We start from the raw sequence: 18,822 nt of genomic DNA on the forward strand, positions 1-18,822 counted from the left end.
ACATGATATCAATAATGAATTGTAAGACTGAAAGAAATATTTTAAAATATGAACAATTAAAAAAAATTGATCCACCATGCTAGGGGAAAGACTAAAATATTTTTCTCCATAGGAAATTATATCACAATATTCTTATGAAGATGTGATCAGAGAATTTGCAGTCAAAAATATTGACAAAAAGTTTTATAGCCACATGTCAAGAAATTTATTAATAAAACTTATCATGGCATTTCCTCAATTTTTTTATGGCATTTCCTCAATTTTTTAAAATAAATTTATTTGGCTGCGTTGGATCTTTGTTGCTGTGCAAGGGCTTTCTCCAGTTGCGGCGAGCGGGGGCTACTCTTCATTGCGGTGCGTGGGCTTCTCATTGCGGTGGTTTCCCTTGTTGCAGAGCATGGGCTCTAGGCACGCAGACTTCAGTAGCTGTGTTGCGTGGGCTCAGTAGTTGTGGCTCGCAGGCTTACTTGCTCTGCGGCATGTGGTATCTCCCCAGACCAGGGCTCGAAACTGTGTCCCCTTCACTGGCAGGCGGATTCTTAACCACTGCGCCACCAGGGAAGTCCATTTCCTCAATTTCTCTTTTTTTTTTTGCAGTACACGGGCCTCTCACTGCTGTGGCCTCTCCCGTTGCGGAGGCTCCGGACGCGCAAGCTCAGCGGCCATGGCTCACGGGCCCAGCCACTCCGCGGCATGTGGGATCTTCCCGGACCGGGGCACGAACCTGAGTTCCCTGCATCGGCAGGTGGACTCTCAACCACTGCGCCACCAGGGAAGCCCCATTTCCTCAATTTTTGATGTTTGTGTGGAAGATTTTACTTTCCAGAGATGATCCCAACAATACCTCCCATCTCACATGCTCTTCTTACCGTGTGATCAACATGCCTCTCATCAAGAGGTGGAGTCTCTGTTCCCTTGCCCTTGAACATGGAACATGAGCAGACTCTTGACTGTGGCTGAAGGAATGCTGATTAAGGCAGAATAATGGCACCCAAAGATGTCCATGTCCTAATCCCCAGAACATGTGAACATGGCATGTTATATGGTGAGGGGGGGATTAAGACTGCAGAGGGAATTAAGATTGCTAATCAACGGACTTTGAGATGGAGAGATTATTCTAGATCATCCAGGTAATTACCCAGTGTAATTACAAGGATCTTTATAAATGGAGAAGGAAGACGGAAGAGTCAGAATTGAGAAAGATTTGAAGACGCTACGATGCTGGCTTTGAAGATGAAGGAAGGGGCCATGAGCCAAGGAATGCAGTGGTGTCTAGAAGCTGGAAAAGGCAAGAAATATATTTTCCATAGAGCCTCCAGATAGAATGCAGCCCTGTCGACACCTTGATTTTAGCTCAGTGAAACCCATTTCAAACTTGAGACCTCCAGAACTGCAAGATAGTAAATGTGTTGTTTTAAGTTGCTACATCTGTGGTAATTTGTCATAGTAGCAATATGAAACTACTATAGAAGCTATGTGACTGCCAAGCCTGGTTCATAAAATGAGGTACAATGTTCACCCAGTTTTCTTTGAGTGTTGTCACCATGGCATGAAGAAGTAGAAAGACCACGTGGAGAGGCCACCTATGTAGGGGACCAGACAGCAGCCTCATCTGAGGTCCCAGCCCACAGTCAACGTCAACTGCAGACACGTAAGGAATGAGCCACAAGGTGGCTCCAGCTCCAGCCACCATCGGAATGCAACTTCGTGAAAAACCCCGAGTAAGGACTGCTAGCTGAGCCCAGCCAAACCCAGAACTGTGGAAGATGATAATACATTTATTGTTGCTGGTTAAGCCACTAAGTTTTGGGTGATTCATTATCCAACAATAGATCACTGGAACATGAGTATATGTCAACTTTTAAAAATTTATAATTTTTCTGGATTTGTCCCACTTAAAATAAATATTCACTTTCATATCTAATTTGTATTTCTAAATTCTACTTTTTCCTAGAGAGAACCCCTCCAAACTGTAAAGTTTCAAATCCCCCTCCCCCATCCCCACAAGGGGAAAAAAAAAACCCAACTAGTTCCTGCATGTAGTCATAATTTCTTGTTCAGAATGTGGTTGAAAAACATAATAATATATGTAATTAAACAGACCTGAGAATCTTGAAATAAAGAAATCTTTATTTTTAGAAGTTAAACCCTCATTTTGAAGACACTTAAACACAAAAGCAAAATTTAAGCTTATATTACTTGTTCATATCACTTGAAATGCCAATTGCCTTTTCATTTGAGATGAACATGTAATACTTTCACAGAAAATAAAAACTTCCTTTAGGAATAAGACAATATATTCAACAGATGTCTCCTAAGTGATTCTTTGCTGACAGTGTCAATTTCCCATAGCACTATGATGTCAAGACAAGACTGGAAGTATTTGACGTAGGTTATGGTTCTTGGGATAAATCATAAAAGAGGAATGTGTTATGTAAATAATAATGTACAGTGTCCCAGAATGCAGCCTGGGCTACTTCAGATATGTTTGCCTTGGAACAGACCCACCATTTTGAGATAATCAGCTCTGATTTCAGGAATCACCATATTCTCAGTTGCACCCCCCTTCGCCAGTCTTTCCACACCTTGTCAGGGCTACTCCATTTATTCCAGTTGACTTTCAGCATAGCAGAAAGAGGTCTGGATACTAAACTCAAGAGTCAGCCACAGAGGCAAGTGAGCTTCGAGTTCTCGGGTTTCAAAGATAGTTTGCACAAGACTCACTCACTTGCAGGCTAGCAGGGCTGGGAGGGCTAATCTGGCTGGCTGGAAAAAGCCTTGCTGTGGTCATTCAGAGGGCCTCTACAGTGAAGATAACTCTCTCAATTCCAAAACTGAGTACATCAGCATGTGGGAATGAATATCCCTAACCCATGCATAAATAAGCTCCCTGAAAGGTACAACATGCTTCTACCTTTAACAATAACAGCAACAAAATATCTATACCAAAATAGATTAGAATGTTGGATTTGCTATTTCAGATTTGAAGTCTTGTCCACAAGCAAGTCAGAAAGCAGAATATATGAGACGTTCCCTGATTTATTCTCTGATTGCTTGAAGAAAGGAATTGTCTGCTTATAAATTCTCATTCTTTCAAGTTCACATTCAAAAATGAACCCTTGGGGGCTTCCCTGGTGGCGCAGTGGTTGAGAGTCCGCCTGCCGATGCAGGGGACGCGGGTTCGTGCCCTGGTCCAGGAGGATCCCACATGCCGTGGAGCGGCTAAGCCCGTGAGCCATGGCCGCTGAGCCTGCGCGTCCGGAGCCTGTGCTCCGCAACGGGAGAGGCCACAACAGTGAGAGGCCCGCGTACCGCAAAAAAAAAAAAAAAAAAAAAAAGAACCCTTGGTTAAAAAATCTGAATTACTTCAACCTCTGATTAGGTTATGCTTTCCCTGTTTCTCTCCCTCTGACAAGAATTCCTGTCTCCTTTACAGGTTCTGCTAGTAAGGTTACTCTAAGCACAAGAAGTTTGGGGCTACAAACCACCTGTAAGAACAGAAAACAGCCTAGGCAGAGAGCTAGAAATAGTGAGCAGAGGGGAAGAGGAAGTGTGGCCTTTTGTCAGCTTTACCCATCCTAATCTTGAGCTTCTTTCCCTTGTAGGGCTGCTTTCCTTTGATGAGGTTAGGGATGATCACGTCTTTGTTTTTTGTTTTTCTGTACGCGGGCCTTTCACTGCTGTGGCCTCTCCCGCTGCGGAGCACAGGCTACAGACGCGCAGGCCCAGAGGCCATGGCTCACGGGCCCAGCCGCTCCGCGGCATGTAGGATCTTCCCGGCCCGGGGCACGAACCCGTGTCCCCTGCATCGGCAGGCGGACTCTCAACCACTGCACCACCAGGGAAGCCCGGGATGATCACTTCTTGAAGTCACAGCATTGTGAAAGTCCCATCAGCCCAGGAGTACATAGCAAAAGTGCTTTTACACCTGTTTGTATTTAATCTTTACGTCAGGTAGAAACAACTACTCCCTGGGGTCTCCTCTCCCCCGGCCATTTGTTTATTTGTATGTTTGCTTTTTCAGATTAGAAAGCTGAGGCTCCTGGGACTTCCCTGGCGGTCCAGTGGTTAAGTCTCTGCCCTTCCAAAGCAGGGGACATGGGTTCCATCCCTGGTCTGGGAACTAAGATCCCACAGGCCGTGTGGCTTGGCCAAAAGAAAAAAAAAAAAAAAAAAAAGCTAAGGCTCTGGATAAATCAAATTATTCAAGGTATTTGAGGAATTATCTCCAGTGAGTAGTAAAGCTGGGACTCAAAGTCAGGTATTTTGATCACTGCTGGAGCTTTTGCCCTACACCTCAGATACACCAAGGCATATTCTGGGACTGTGTTTTATTTATCAGTTTTTGTGTCTGTGCCTAGTACCATGCCTGGCATCTAGTGTGTGTTCATTAAACGTCTGTTGAATAAAAAGCCAGGGTTTATTATCTAAACCTACCATTTGTGAAGAGGAAGATGATACCTGGAAAGTTTTGTGGGAATTTTGATGCCTTACAAAGTTCAGGGAAGTTGAGTTTAAGGCATTTGGGACAGCAGCCACTTGGGAATGTGCTATTTTCTTTTCAAGGTAGAGGCTTAAGTGTGGGTAGGTTTGAAGGACACTCCTCAGGAGTTGAGGATTCGCTGAATGAAGGCATTGTTTCTGTGTGTCTGTGCTGCTGTTTATTTCCTGCTCTGTGCCCACCTTGTGGTTTCACAGATTCAGATGTCACTGAGGACACCTGGTTCCCTGTCAGGCCTCCATGGGGTTATGGGGGGCAGACTATCACCCAACCCCACTGCACCTCCATCAGTGTGCTGCAGAAGACCAAATATAATGAGATAAGTTCCCTCCAAGCCCTTATTGGGGACTGCCAGATTTCTGATTCCCTATTTTGTATGCACACATGATGAAGGAAAATTGCCCTCAAGAGAGCTTAGCAAAGACTGAAAGGCAGCTGACAGGTAAAGGCTGATTAGCCTCGGGGAGAATGTCTTTTTGATACCTAAGACCTACAACTGCAGCAAAGTGAGCCAACGTGATAAGGACAAATAGAGCCTTGGAGGAAGGCTGTCATGAAAAATTTTTTTTTAATTTTTGAAATTAAAAAAATTAACACACATCCAAAACCAAAAAAGAATCAGCAGAGTCAAAAGAGAAGACTTGCCTCATTTTCTCCCCCAGAAGATAATCATTGTTAAAAGGAGGTGTTTTTTTTTTTTTTAAAAAAGGATGATTTAATTACTGGACCAGTTATTTTTTAATGATTGCTTTCCTTTATCTTAAAAAGATACGTGGACTAAAATGAACAAGCGGCTCCATATCAGAGAACTTGGTAAGTCTTTTCTATACTGAACAGGATCTGCAAAGAGGAGGAAATTCAACAGCATTTACAAAGCTTTCTTGAGAGAGAACTGCTCATGATTCAAGAGGCTGCCTGTTAGAAGATACATCAAATAACAATTATAAAATAAATAGTATACATTTTGTAGACCTTTATAACAGTTAGTGGTGTAGGCAAGGGTCAGTTTCCCCATTTCTTCCTTTTTGTCTTATATCTTCTCTATTATTTAAAAAATCTTCTACCACATAATTTTACATTTCCTTCTTCACATCACTTATTCTATATCTTATGTTCCTCTTCTACCTTTGCCCTTCTATTTGAAAAAAAGTCCCCATTTGTTAATGTAATTTTATTAAATTTCCAAAACCCGAACAAGGCCACACCTCTCTGAAATAGGAGGATTAGCTCTTTGAGCTGCCCTCCCCCCAGTTGCTCTGTGCTCCAGGCATCTATGTCTAGTCCCAGCTAATATGCAAAGGGATCTATTTCTAAAATTCCTTAGCTGCTCTGGAAAAAAGAAAAAGCTGTTGTGAAAGCTATGTTATGTGCATATTTTACAAGTAACCAAACAATTTTACAAGTAACCAAACATGCACAGAAAACATACAGAAGGGCGGAAAAGAGAAATCAGTTCCTTAGGGCTAATTATTTAGAGTAGAACTCGAGAAAGTGCTATTTACCGATTTGCATATTTAGCAGATGGCCAGCGAGGAACTGAAGCAAGAGAAAGTAAAGAAAAAAAAAATATATATATATATATAACTATAAACGTTGGAGGAGAGCCTCTTACATCCCCCAAAAGATATTCCATGTGAAATTTTCTCTGGCCTAAGGCACTCTTTGCTTTGCTTTTTGCCCCGCCTCAGGAGAGGTGTCGCCTCTTAATAACAACTCTGTAATGGACAATAAATGATAATTTATGGGTGACCAAGGACCAAGAAGCCTCTCTGAGTCTTCATTAAAACAACAGTACAAGTACAACCTCAGGAGGTAGGCAATTATTAGATGTTTGCTTGCCATTGTCAATGTGCACAGGTAATTTTTTGTTTTTAAAAGTTCCTTTATTGAATATTTATTTTTATTACGGAAAAATTTCAAGGTACACAGAAGTAGAAATAATAGTATAACAAACCCTCCCGTGTCCATCACCCAGTTTCAACAACTCTTTTTGCCAATCTTGTTTCACAGTTCCTCTGCATTATTTTTTTCCTTTTGGTCGGTAACCTTTAAAGCAAATACAAAGATGATAGCATTTTACTCGTAAATATTTCAGTAAGCACCCCGAAATTTTACAATAACTTGACTGGTTATCGCAAAATTGACCTGCAGAACAAAATAAAGAAGGAACGTAGAAAACCCTCCCGTGGTGGAAGAAGTTGTCACAAAGGTTAGCTATTCTAGCTCTTCGGAGGTGAGAACTATGCGTGGTATTCCCTTGGGACCGGGCCGGGATCGGGGGGGGGGGTCGGGGGGGCAGTGTTGGTGATAGCGGTGGGAAGGTACAGACCCCTGGGCAGGTTAGTGAATTTCTCCGAAGTGGTCCACCCAGGCATGCGCAATCCAGACACCAGAGTTGCTAAGGCCCTGAGGCAGATAGAAGCGCAGGATACAGTGAAAACCAATCAGAGGGCTCAAAGGATAATCAGTTAGCCAATCCGGATTCGAGACTGAATCAGAGCTTCAGCGTCCTACTCGCCCCCCACCGATATCCAATCGGGGAGCCCGCTACTTTGGGCGGACTTTTCAAAACAGAGAAAACAAAACAAATCGGGGACCTTTAAAAGGTGCAATGCGACCAGAAACTATCTCCTTCCGCCCCTCACGCCTATCACTCCCTTTCCTTCCTCCGTAGGATCAATCGAGGAATAAGGCCGTGTCCAAATTCCATCCTCCTCCTTGGGAGGGAGGAGTGGCTTAGTAAAGCAAAGGCGAGTTGACGAGGCTACAAAGCTGGCTGGAGACGTACACTTAGGGGAGGGACTCTTTTTCAAAGTCTGTTGAGGAGGCTGCGGATCCCTCCGCGGGGAGTCACGTGCCCCGCCCCCTTGGGGGCGTCGGAAACTCAAAACAAAAACAAGGGGTTTTATTGGGGCCTCCGCGGTGGTGGCAGCGTCAGCGGCGGTGGAACCCATAGTGGGGCAGGGCTTGAGGGACCGGCGCAGCGCCCCAGCCGGAGGGTGGGCGCGCGGGGAGTGGGATGAAGCCGGGGCTGTGAGGCCGAGGCGGCGGTGGCAGGGGGGAAGGGTCGGATGCCGGTCGGCGGCACCACTGAGGCGGCGGGTCCCTGACCTCGGAGGCAGGTCCGGACGTCCCCGCCGCACCCAGTCCCATCCGACCGTGACGCCGCGGGCCGGTGGAGGCGCGGCTCCAGCACGGTGAGTGGGCCCACCCGGGATCGCGGAGCTTCTTTGTTCATGGTCGGGACTGCGAAGAGGGATGTCAGAGTGCCCACCCCTCAGCTTGGGGAGCGATTCCGGTTCTGCCCTCAGCCCTGGGGCAGTGGGCGCCCAAAGGCGGAGAGATGCTGATGGGATGGATGGATGGAGGGTCGAGGAGGCTGAAGACAGTTCTTTGGTGTCCCCCCCCTCCCTCATTTTGTCACGGTGGCTCGCTGGGGTGGTTCTTCTTGGATTGACAGCTCCGGGTCTCCGCAGAGTTGCGGAATCAGGGCATCGGTGGATGGAAGGGTATTGTCTGGGCACGGGGCGGGCTGCCGACCGGGTGGGCCGCGCCACCCCAGCGCTCTCTGGGACCTAGGTCTCTGCCCCTCGGGTTTTGTTCCGAGGAGGCGCTGCCGAAGCGGATGGGGAAGGCTTTGGGGCCGGACTCCAGCGAGAGGGGCTTCTGGAAATGGGCTCCGCGGGAGGGGCGGGGCTCGGGAGTCTCCTCCCTCCGGTTCTTTGTTCAGTCGCGAGACTTTCCCTCCCCCCACGTTGTGCAAAGCCCCTACCTCCCGGACCCGCAGCCCTCGGAGCCCCCAGTGCGTTCCACTGGGCAGAAACCCCTCCGCCCGCGACTTCAGGTGGGGCGGACCGTCCGGACACGGCCGCCAGAGGACAGTTTCCTGTTTGTGAAGCAGCTGGGAGACCGGGGCTGGCCGGTCTGACCCAGCGCTAGCCGGCGGACGTGACCACGGCCCCTCCCCCTGCCACACCTCCCTGGCGGTGGGGGAGGATTGCTCCGGGGTTCGGCTGGACGTGACTGGTGCCCTCACCCGCTTTTCTCTGGGGTGTGCTGGGGCGCCCCTCGCTGGAGGTATTGGCCCCAGCTCTTTTGTGCTTCCCCCTCCCCCAGCCCTCCAGGATACATTCTAACTGTGTGTGGTGTCTTTGCTACAGATGAAGGATTTGGGGGCAGAGTACTTGGCCGGTCGTGAAGGGGTCCAGCTCTTCGGATTGTTGAACCTCTACCTAGAACAGGAACAGAGATTCCAACCTCGAGAAAAAGGGCTGAGCTTGATCGAGGCTACCCCGGAGGTAAGTCCCAGGAAAGATAACTTGCTCTAGTCGCTGACAGGGCTTGGGCAGATAACTTTAATTTTTTTTTTTTTTTTTAGTTGAATCTAGACTAAAGGCTGCAAAGTTTCTTAAGACCACAAGTGGTCGTCCTAGAGTACTAAGATAAATCTTAATACAGGGTCATGCTTTTGTTTCTTAGCAAGAATGAGAGTGATACTGAATCTAGGGAAGTGTGGCTTCAAATGTGGCACCCCCCCCAGCCTGCAGCTTCAGGGTGGGAGACTCCCTGGGAATTGAGCAGGTCATTTGTGGAAATACCCTCTGCCTATGCAATACTTCTGTATAGCAGGCTCTTAAGTGATTTTTTTTTTTTTTTAAAGAAAACAAGCAAGGAATCTTCTAGATGTCCATTACAAGGGAATTGAATTATGTTTGCTCTTATCCTCTGGAAGTGTGGCAACAGTTTGCTTTATATTGAATTGCTGAATGTCTTTTATGATGTATATTTTTAAAAAGCAGTGTTGTATACACATTTTGTATCTGAAAAATTGTAGTGCTTTGTATTCTTGAAGATGCAGGGGAAAAAATTACCTTATTTGAATCTGTGTGTATTGTCCATTGTAGTTCTAAGACAGTCATAAACTTTGGCTCTTGGTTTTTGTTGCAGAATGATAACACTTTGTGTCCAAGATTGAGAAATGCCAAAGTAGAAGATTTAAGGAGTTTAACCAACTTTTTTGGATCTTGCACTGAAACTTTTGTCCTGGCTGTCAATATTTTGGACAGATTCTTGGCTCTTATGAAGGTATTTCATCGTTTTTATAAATAAAACTTCATTTTTTTATACCCAGTGCCTAGCACGATGCCTAGAATACAAGGTTTCAGTAAATATTTGGCAAATGAATGTAATTATGTCACTATACATAAACATTTTTAATATTTGGAATTGTGATCTTTAGTCCGGATTAAGAGACTACAAAAGTAAGCGTATTATTGTATCTTAAGTTAGGTTTTCCTGTACCAGCGTATTATTGTATCTTAAGTTAGGTTTTCCTGTACCTCTTACATACCTTCTCTTTAAGGATGTGAAAAAATGAAGACTACTGTTTTTTTAGGTGTTTCTATATACATAGCTCTCAAAATAAGGTTTTCATATTTTCATCTTCTGTTGTGTTTCTGTTGAGCCTAGGTGTTTTTAAACACTTGAAACATGGCAAATGGAAGTATAGCAGTATGTTAAAGGGGACCTATTGCCTTCACTATGAGAAATCTTTTCCAAGCAGGGAGCCACAGTCTCATTAACAATTACCAGCAAGTCATATGATATCACTTTTATGTGGAATCCAAAATATGACACAAATGAACCTATCAGTGAAACAGAAACAGAATCAGGGACATAGAGAGTAGACTGGTGGTTGCCAGGGGGAGGGGAGTGGGAGAGGGTAGGAGTGGGAGTTTGGGATTGGCAGATGCAAACTAGTATATAGAGAATGGATAAACAACAAGGTCCTACTGTATGGCACAGGGAACTATATTCAATATCCTGTGGTAAACCATAATGGAAAAGAATATGAAAAAGAATGTGTATATATAGGTATAACTGAATCACTTTGCTGTACAGCAGTAATTAACATTGTAATTCAGCTATACTTCAATAAAAAATAAATTAAAAAAAAACAATTACCAGTAACTGTTAAATGTGGTGATACTTCTGCCAGTAGGATTGCTGTCAGCTGCTGGGTCAGTTTTCAGGGCACTGAAAAGGGAAGCCATCTGTCCGTGGCAGCTTGTACATATGCTCTACTCTGCACATCTGATGCAATATCTCTCTTGGGGAAATTTGCAGTGAAGTATGGGATGATTCTTAAATAGATAAGAAGATACAAAGATGAATGTATTATTTTTATATCCAAAGAAGTATATTTTCTTGGTATTGGAAGGCTTAATTTATTTTGGGGGAGGTTGTACTATTATGAATTTCATAAGTTTGAAATATAATGTCTAACTGTGAGAAACCTAGCTTTTGAACTTGCATTAAAAATTTTTACCTGCATTTAAATTAAGTAATTTAAATGCTGAAAATGTCTTTTTTGTTTTTTAAAGGGAGGTTAAGAGAGCTTAAAATGTAAAAACGATTAAGTATAACTGTGTGTAAGGGTAAGTACGGGGAAGCAGCTTGATTGTGTTCTGTCTTAAGAATAGGGGCTCATTACAATATTCTTTTAAGTGTGTGCTTTGCTAAGTTAAAGTGACAATTGTTGGAAGAAATGTTTTGTTCTTTGTTTTTCAGGTGAAACCTAAACATTTGTCTTGCATTGGAGTCTGTTGTTTTTTGCTGGCTGCTAGAATAGTTGAAGAAGAATGCAATATTCCGTCTACTCTTGATGTAATCCGGATTAGCCAATGTAAATGTACTGCTTCTGACATAAAACGGATGGAAAAAATCATTTCAGAAAAATTGCACTATGAATTGGAAGCTACTACTGCCTTAAACTTTTTGCACTTATACCATACTATAGTACTTTGTCATACTTCAGAAAGGTAGGTGGGATTAAAAATTAAGATTTTCTACTTGAGCATTGCTATAAGTAACAGTAAAGAATTAGAACTCTAGTGAAATTTGTTTTTACCTGCTCCAAACTTTCAGCCTGGACTTTTAATAAATCCTTAGAATTGTTTAAATCTTTAGAAGTTTAATAAATAAATATTTTGTTCTTTCTTTTCATTGTATAGGAAAGAAATACTGAGCCTTGATAAACTGGAAGCTCAGCTGAAAGCTTGCTGCTGCCGACTTACCTTTTCAAAAGCAAAAGTAAGTCAATTTCTTTCTTATATATATCTCACAGTTTCTGTTTTTCCCCCCGCAGTTTCCATTTTGAATTTAAAAAATTATTTTTCTTTTTTTCCTTGTAGCCATCTGTATTAGCTTTGTGCCTTCTCAATTTGGAAGTAGAAACTTTGAAATCCATTGAATTATTGGAAATTCTCCTGCTTGTTAAAAAACATTCCAAGGTAAATATCTTCAGAACTTATTCTTTAAAGCAAGTTTTTTCCTAGTGTCTTATTTTATCTTTTCTGTAGTGACTTAATCATTAAGTAACACTTTATGGAGCTCTTAACTGTTACTCATTTATTCTTGTATCTTAAGTGTTGATGTTCTACAAATGCAGCTTCAACCCAGACAGTATTAAGCTGGAAGGGAACCCGGTCACTTAGGCTAGCTTCTTTCTGCGTTTAGACATCCCTTCTGTAGTCTTCTTGCCAGTTGGTAATACAGCGGTCTACATTGCCCCATGCACGTTGTTCTAAAATGCGTATTAAGGGCTTCCCTGGTGGCGCAGTGGTTAGGAATCCACCTGCCAATGCAGGGGACATGGGTTTGAGCCCTAGTCCAGGAGCATCCCACATGCCGCAGAGCAACTAAGCCCATGCTCCACACTGCTGAGCCTATGCTCTAGAGCCCACGAGCCGCAACTGCTGAGCCCGTGCTCCGCAACAAGAGAAGCCACCACAATGAGAAGCCCGTGCTCTGCAACGAAGAGTAGCCCCCGCTCGCCACAGCTAAAGAAAGCCTGTGTGTAGCAACGAAGACCCAACACAGCCAAAAATAAAAAATAAATTTATTAAAAAATAAAATGCATATTAAGAAGTAGAGTTAGTAAATGCACGAATGGCGTCCCATTACATCTGTAGGACTGAGTCATTGTCCCTTTAGTAGCATTACCAAGATAACATCAGCTATGTTGTTTTTTGTTTTTGTTTTTTTTTGCGGTACACGGGCCTCTCACTGTTGTGGCCTCTCCTGTTGCAGAGCACAGGCTCCGGATTCACAGGCTCAGTGGCCATGGCTCATGGGCCTAGCCGCTCCACGGCATGTGGGATCTTCCTGGACTGGGGCACGAACCCGTGTCCCCTGTATCAGCAGGCGGACTGTCAACCACTGCACCACCAGGGAAGCCCTGGCTATGTTTTTCTTTTAAACTCCTTTGTCAGGCTAGCCTGATAAGTTTTTTCAATCATAAAGAGGTGTAAACCAAACATAAGCACAGTCCTTTTTCTTACACTGATAGTCTAGTTGGAGAAGTATGGAACTGAACACGAAGCAGGGTGTTCTGTCATTTACTGTTCTGTGTCGCAGTCCTGTAGGGTCTGTGTCTGAACATAGGCAATAGTTCGGGATTTGGTTAGCAGAGAAGTAGGGTAGACCGTGAGAGGCACAATGACTTGGAACCTGGTTCTACCAAAACAATCTTAGACAGTGGAAGTTTGGGCAGCAAAGGCTTACGGCTAGGAAGCTGGTGGACTAGAAGGGTTTGGGAATCATTTTAGGGTAGGTTTGTAGATAGGATATCTAGGTGATAGTCACAAGCAGGAAGTAGTACACCCAACTCAGTGGTTTTTAGAGGCCAAGCATGGAAATGAGGCAAAGAGTCACGAATGACCAAGATTTGGACCTAATGGTGGAGAGAATATTGGTACCATTGAGGGAAATTGGAGAGAAGTTAACTGTGATCAAAGAAGTATGATTTTAGGTACTTGTATACCTTTCAGATAGGTAGATGTCTAGCAGATACTTGGTAGTCTGGACTAAAAACTCCAGATAAATTATAGTTGGAGATTGAGATTAGCAATTTCCCATGAGGAAATAATAGTTGAAACCGTAAGAAATTTTGGGGAGTCCTTTGCTTAGCGGTTGATTAAAACTCTGGGTTTTCAGTGTTGGCAGTTTCCCCACGTAGGAGATGTAGGAGGTGATGTCAGGAGAATAAGAGAGTGGTAGAAGCCAGGCTACCAGGGGATTAAGATGTGACTGGATTAGGTGGAAATGGAGGCCAAGATGATATAAAATCATCATCTGTTTTGTGGTCAAGTACATGCAACGTGAAGCATTTTGTTTTAATACGTAATTTCCAGCTTTTGTTTTAATCACGAATTTACTAGTTTGAATCTAAACCTTTTATAATAATGTCATTTGGAAACATCTTCGGTGAAAATTGATTCCATGAAATAAATTAGGGCACTCCCCAGTGGTGGAGGAACTGTGCCCTTCTGGGGGAATTCCTCTTCTCTCACACTGCCAACTTCTCCATTTGCATATATCTGGTGTCTTAATGTAAATGCGTATTTTAGCAATCCAAGTCATGCTATGTTACAGAAACATAAGTTATGTTAAATTCCTTTGCATTGCGACTGTCAAAGTATATACTTGATAATTGATTTATTAACAGACCTAGTGTTTTTAGGTTAGTGTGCTTTCTTAAGACAGGCAGAGTATTCTCTGTATTGAATCCTATGTAAACGATTTATACCTGTGGTGCTCCTCCCCTAAAGCAGTGGTTACCAAATTTTTACTGCACATTAGAATCACCTGGGGAGCTTTAAAAACCCTTGATGCCCAGATGACACCTCATATCAATTAAATAAGAGTATCTGAGGGTGGGAGCCAGGTGTTTTTTAAGGATCGCAGGGTGATTCCAAGGTGTGGCAAGGTTTGGGAACCGCCGTCATAACCTCTTCATTTAAATATTTTTTTCAGGTTAATGACTCCGAGTTTGTTTACTGGAGGGAGTTAGTTTCTAAATGCCTAGCTGAATATTCTTCTCCTGAATGTTGCAAACCAGACCTTAAGAAGTTGGTTTGGATTGTTTCAAGGCGCACAGCCCAGAACCTCCACAATAGCTACTATAGTGTTCCTGAGTTGCCCACAATACCGGAGGTGGGGTGTTTTGATGAAAGTGAAAGGTAAGCAGGTTCCTTGACTAATGACACTTCCGCAGACTAAATGTTACTGATTTTTGTGTATTAGAGCCCCTAGCTCTGATAGCATCATTTCTTTGGGTAAGAAAATTAACCAGAAATAGTTTTATTAAAATAGGCAATAGTTCGGAAGTGTGCCCCCCCCCCACTTTTTTTCTTTATTAAAAAACAACAACAGGGGCTTCCCTGGTGGTGCAGTGGTTAAGAATCCGCCTGCCAATGCAGGGGACGCGGGTTCGAGCCCTGGTCCGGGAAGATCCCACATGCCGCGGAGCAACTAAGCCCATGCATCACAACTACTGAGCCTGCACTCTAGAGCCCGCGAGCCACAACTACCGAAGCCCATGCTCCTAGAGCCTGTGCTCTGCAACAAGAGAAGCCACCGCCATGAGAAGCCTGCACACCTAAACGAAGAGTAGCCCCTGCTCGCTGCAACTAGAGAAAGCCCATGTGCAGCAATGAAGATCCAACACAGCCAAAAATAAATAAATAAAATACAAATTTAAAAAACAAAACAACAACAACAAAAACCAGCATCCCATACGTCATTACCTCCCCGGGACTTATAACTGGAAGTTTGTACCTTTTGACCACCTTCATCTACCACCCCCTCCCCCCAACTCCGGCAACCAGCCATCTGTTCTCTGCATCTGTGAGTTCTGTTTTGTGTTTTCAGATTCCACATATAAGTGAGATCATACAGTATTTGTTGTTCTCTGACTTATTTCATTGCTCCTGTTTAAAAAAACTGGTTGTTTCCCATCTTTTTGCTTTTTGAAATACAGTTTAGTTAAGAAAACAGCATTCTGGGTTTTTTAACATTAGTATGAATTTCTAAAATGGTCCTATGGAAAGAGGCTGCGGGTTAAATGACTTGAAAGTAAAGGGAACTACCACCACTGATGCGGCAGAGTTCTGTAGAGATTTTTAGTTTTGTCAAATGCCGTTGTCTTATTCAGAGTTTATTTTTGTTAGTAAAGTGAATTATTTAATTTTATTGAATTTCACCGTTTTATGCTGTAGGGAGAAGAGACCATAAGTTCCATTTTCCTAGCTCGTTGGTTTCTTAGTTTGATATTTGAGAAGTTCAGTGATGCAATTATTGATGCAAGAAAGACATCAAAACCATGTGATAGGAGATCTTTGTCATTAGTTTGCATTTACTGGATTTAAAGTACTTAGAATTCTATAGTTATTGCTGACAGAGTTATTACTTGGTACAAGAATAATAGTTTGGCAAGTGGTAATTTGTTTAAACCTCTTAAGCAAATCTGTATTTTCTAAGGAGCTTACAATACACTTCACTTTAGGAAGTCCTTCTAAGTTAAATTTTGTCACTGTAGAGCTTAAATTTTGAATGTAAAAATCCTGAGACTAGAGCTGCTTGTTCAGCAGTTTAATTTTGCCTGTATGACATTTAGACGTGTTTTAAATGATGGGATCCTCTTCTCTCTGTTTTTCCTTTTAGCGAGGACTCTTGTGAAGATATGAGTTGTGGAGAAGAGAGCCTCAGCAGCTCCCCTCACAGTGGTCAGGAGTGCACTTTCTTCTTCAGCTTCAAAGTGGCACAGACACTGTGCTTTCCGTCTTAGAAATCTCATTGTTCTGGGTCCAAAATGAAAGTGTGTGTACAGGTTTCAAAGCAATAAATGGGGGAGTAGGTAGTTTCCTGGTGCAGCCCCCATCTAGGCAGGAATTGCATAGACTCTGGAATACCTACCTTCTATTTATTATTCAGATCAGATCTGGCCTATTTTCATATTTAATCCTAAGCCATCAAATGGGTTAGTGCCTCTTAAACAATTAACAGTACTTCAGACATTGGCACTTTATTTTTCTCCTTGATCTTTAGCTACGTGGGGGAGGAGGGAAGGTGCTGATACCTTCAATTTATTACTTTTCAAGAAGATTTTTAAAGTTGAATAGTGTAGCGTCAACTTTTTTATAAAGCCTTCAGGTGTCTTTACTGAAACAGATTGGGAGTGTGCAAGTGCTTCCTTAGCAGGGACAGTGGATAATCCTGTAATGGTTTATCTTAGATCTCTCTCTCCCCCCCCCCCATTCTCAGAGCAGAGAATATACTCTTAAATGTCAAAAACCTTTTTTTTTTTGTTTTTTTTAAATGATCAGTGTTCTATCTGATGCAGACTCTAGAAACTTAGGAATTATAATGTTGACATTTCTGTGAATTTTGGTATGTAATATCTTCATTTCTTTGAGGTTTCTGCCAAAACAGAAATAAGCAACAGACTAGGGCTGTTGGATAGTTGCATTCCTAATGATTAAGTGTTGTCAGACTATAGTATTATTTTAATGTTTTTAAAACAATCCATAATCTAGGTGTGCATGTACCTGTATGAGAGCAGTGCAGCAAGTTGAACAGAACTAGGTAACTATGGAATTGATAAATGTTGACCTAATAGCACATTTTGTCTCATTTTCTTCTATTAAAAAAGTCTGCATGATTACATTGTATTTCCTTTGTAATTCACGTTTCAAAAATAATGGTATTGTACATGGGTGCCAAGACTGAATATGAAGTGTAAAAAAAAAAAAAACCTGAGTGTTTGTAGTATTATAGTTTTAAGCGTATCTGTGTGGTGGTACAGCCATAAGAATAGGGATTTATCAACTCTGTACACATGAGATTTTGTACAGAGAATTTTTTTAAACTTTATAAACTGTATATGAAAATGTAAATCTTTAAAAATGTACATAAAAATCCTGTATTTTTTTACCGTGTGTGTGATAGTCTAGTCATTGCATGTAAATATAATTTATTGTGTATTCTGTATTATAAATCATATAACGATGACTTACTTTTTTATTGGTAAGTCAGCATCCATTGGATGTTTTTTGAAGTGAATCTTTTTGAAGTAATAATAGATTACAACTCAAAATAAAAATATTAATGCATTGTACTCCTGTTTACAGTCACATTTTAATTTTTACCTTTTTGGTGAAAAAGAAAAGGTGCTTGCTGTATTTCAGAGGGGAGGCTTGAAGTGAGGCTGGAGCGCCTCCAGGATAAGCCCTGTCTCTGGTTACCAGAAGTCCTCCAGGTAGTATTTCCTCACTGCAGTTTGGCCCTGAGCCTTCGAGATACTGAAAGTGAATCTGTCACTGGAGAGTTGACCTCTCTCTGGGGTGTACTCATATTAAAAGAGTGACATATTAACCTGAATGCCTATTAGTTTATAGCGAAAGCCAAAAGGTATCAAGTAGACCAGAATACTCACGTTGGCAGGTTAGTACAGTTTCTCTCTCTGCAGACAAGCCAACTTCTCTTCAGAAGGCCTCTTGGTGAATAAGCACTAGGGGAGTTAGCTTTGACTGGACCTTGCCAGCCTCTAGCTCTTTGGATCTTTTTTCCCAAGCTTTAGGCTTGATCTGCGAGTGGTGGCCTCCACCACCCTTTTTTTTTTTTTTTTTTTGCATGGGTTTCCCTATCTAGTTTGGTTTTGTAGACCTTTGTTTGTTCTGGTTGGTTAGAAAATGAGATACACAGAATATGGTTTTCATGTAATACCTCTTCTCCCCTGGCAATAGGGACATGTTTTCCTACCCTCCTAGTGGAGAATCTCTGCTTGAATGACCCTCCCTCTCTTATTAAGCAATTTGGCAAATAGTAGACAATATATTCTGCTTTCAGATTTTGATTTGTTGAGCTGTAAAAGTCATTTGTGGCTTTGCAAGTCTTGAACCCTCTTCAGTTCTTCTAGGGTTTTATTGCTTTTCTTACTACATGGTCTTTCTGTGTGAATCTGTCCACATGTGACTTCATCTGTTCTCCTTTCTGGTTTTCATTGTATTTAGACCCTTTTCCCGAACTCCCAGCCTATTTGTTCAAAACTGGTCATCCCACTTGGAAGTTTCTGATTACACCCAAACCTGCTCTTCCTGTGTGTCTGTTTTGAGAGTAGGTATTCCATCTACTCAAGCTGGAAACTTAGGTGATTTCCTCATTTCTTCTTGCCTGCTACCTCCGGCCGGGAGGTCACCATTTATCATTTATACTGTGTATCTACTCTGTCTCCACTTTCTGACACTGGCTTGGCTTAGACCTGTTCTCTATTAGCAGGGTTACTATTGTACAATATCCTAATCATCTCTCAGTCTCCAGGCTTACTTCTGATCCCCTTGCTGCCTGGATATCCTTTTGAAATGTGCAAAATTTTTAAAAATATGCAAATTTGATTGTCTCTCCTGAAAAATTATTCAGTAGGTACTTCTCAATCAGGATAAAGTCTATATTGTGACATACAAGTCTTTTCCTAATCAGAA

General features: G+C 42.4%; 1 protein-coding gene across 4 annotated transcripts; it reads left to right on the plus strand.

Annotated features, from left to right (window-relative positions):
- The first annotated feature begins 7,392 nt into the window (after positions 1-7,392).
- Positions 7,393-17,459, plus strand: CCNG2 (cyclin G2). Of its 4 annotated transcripts, XR_012332077.1 has the most exons (9): positions 7,393-7,698; positions 8,662-8,799; positions 9,449-9,586; positions 11,072-11,322; positions 11,515-11,593; positions 11,695-11,793; positions 14,318-14,523; positions 14,764-15,190; positions 16,007-16,042. XR_012332077.1 is itself a non-coding variant. In XM_033857151.2 (8 exons), exons 2-8 carry the CDS (start codon positions 8,662-8,664, stop codon positions 16,128-16,130), a joined length of 1,035 nt encoding a protein of 344 aa, XP_033713042.1. In that variant the 5' UTR covers positions 7,396-7,698; the 3' UTR covers positions 16,131-17,459. The 4 variants fall into 4 exon arrangements, 3 of the variants coding, with proteins under 3 accessions (XP_033713044.1, XP_033713042.1, XP_033713043.1); XM_033857151.2 differs by lacking the exon at positions 14,764-15,190 and having other exon boundaries at positions 7,396-7,698; positions 16,007-17,459; XM_033857152.2 differs by lacking the exons at positions 7,393-7,698; positions 14,764-15,190 and adding an exon at positions 7,728-8,578 and having other exon boundaries at positions 16,007-17,459.
- The last annotated feature ends 1,363 nt before the right edge of the window (positions 17,460-18,822 follow it).

The sequence above is a fragment of the Tursiops truncatus genome, chromosome 5 (genome assembly GCF_011762595.2).
Source record: "Tursiops truncatus isolate mTurTru1 chromosome 5, mTurTru1.mat.Y, whole genome shotgun sequence".
Classification (NCBI taxonomy): Eukaryota; Metazoa; Chordata; class Mammalia; order Artiodactyla; family Delphinidae; genus Tursiops; species Tursiops truncatus.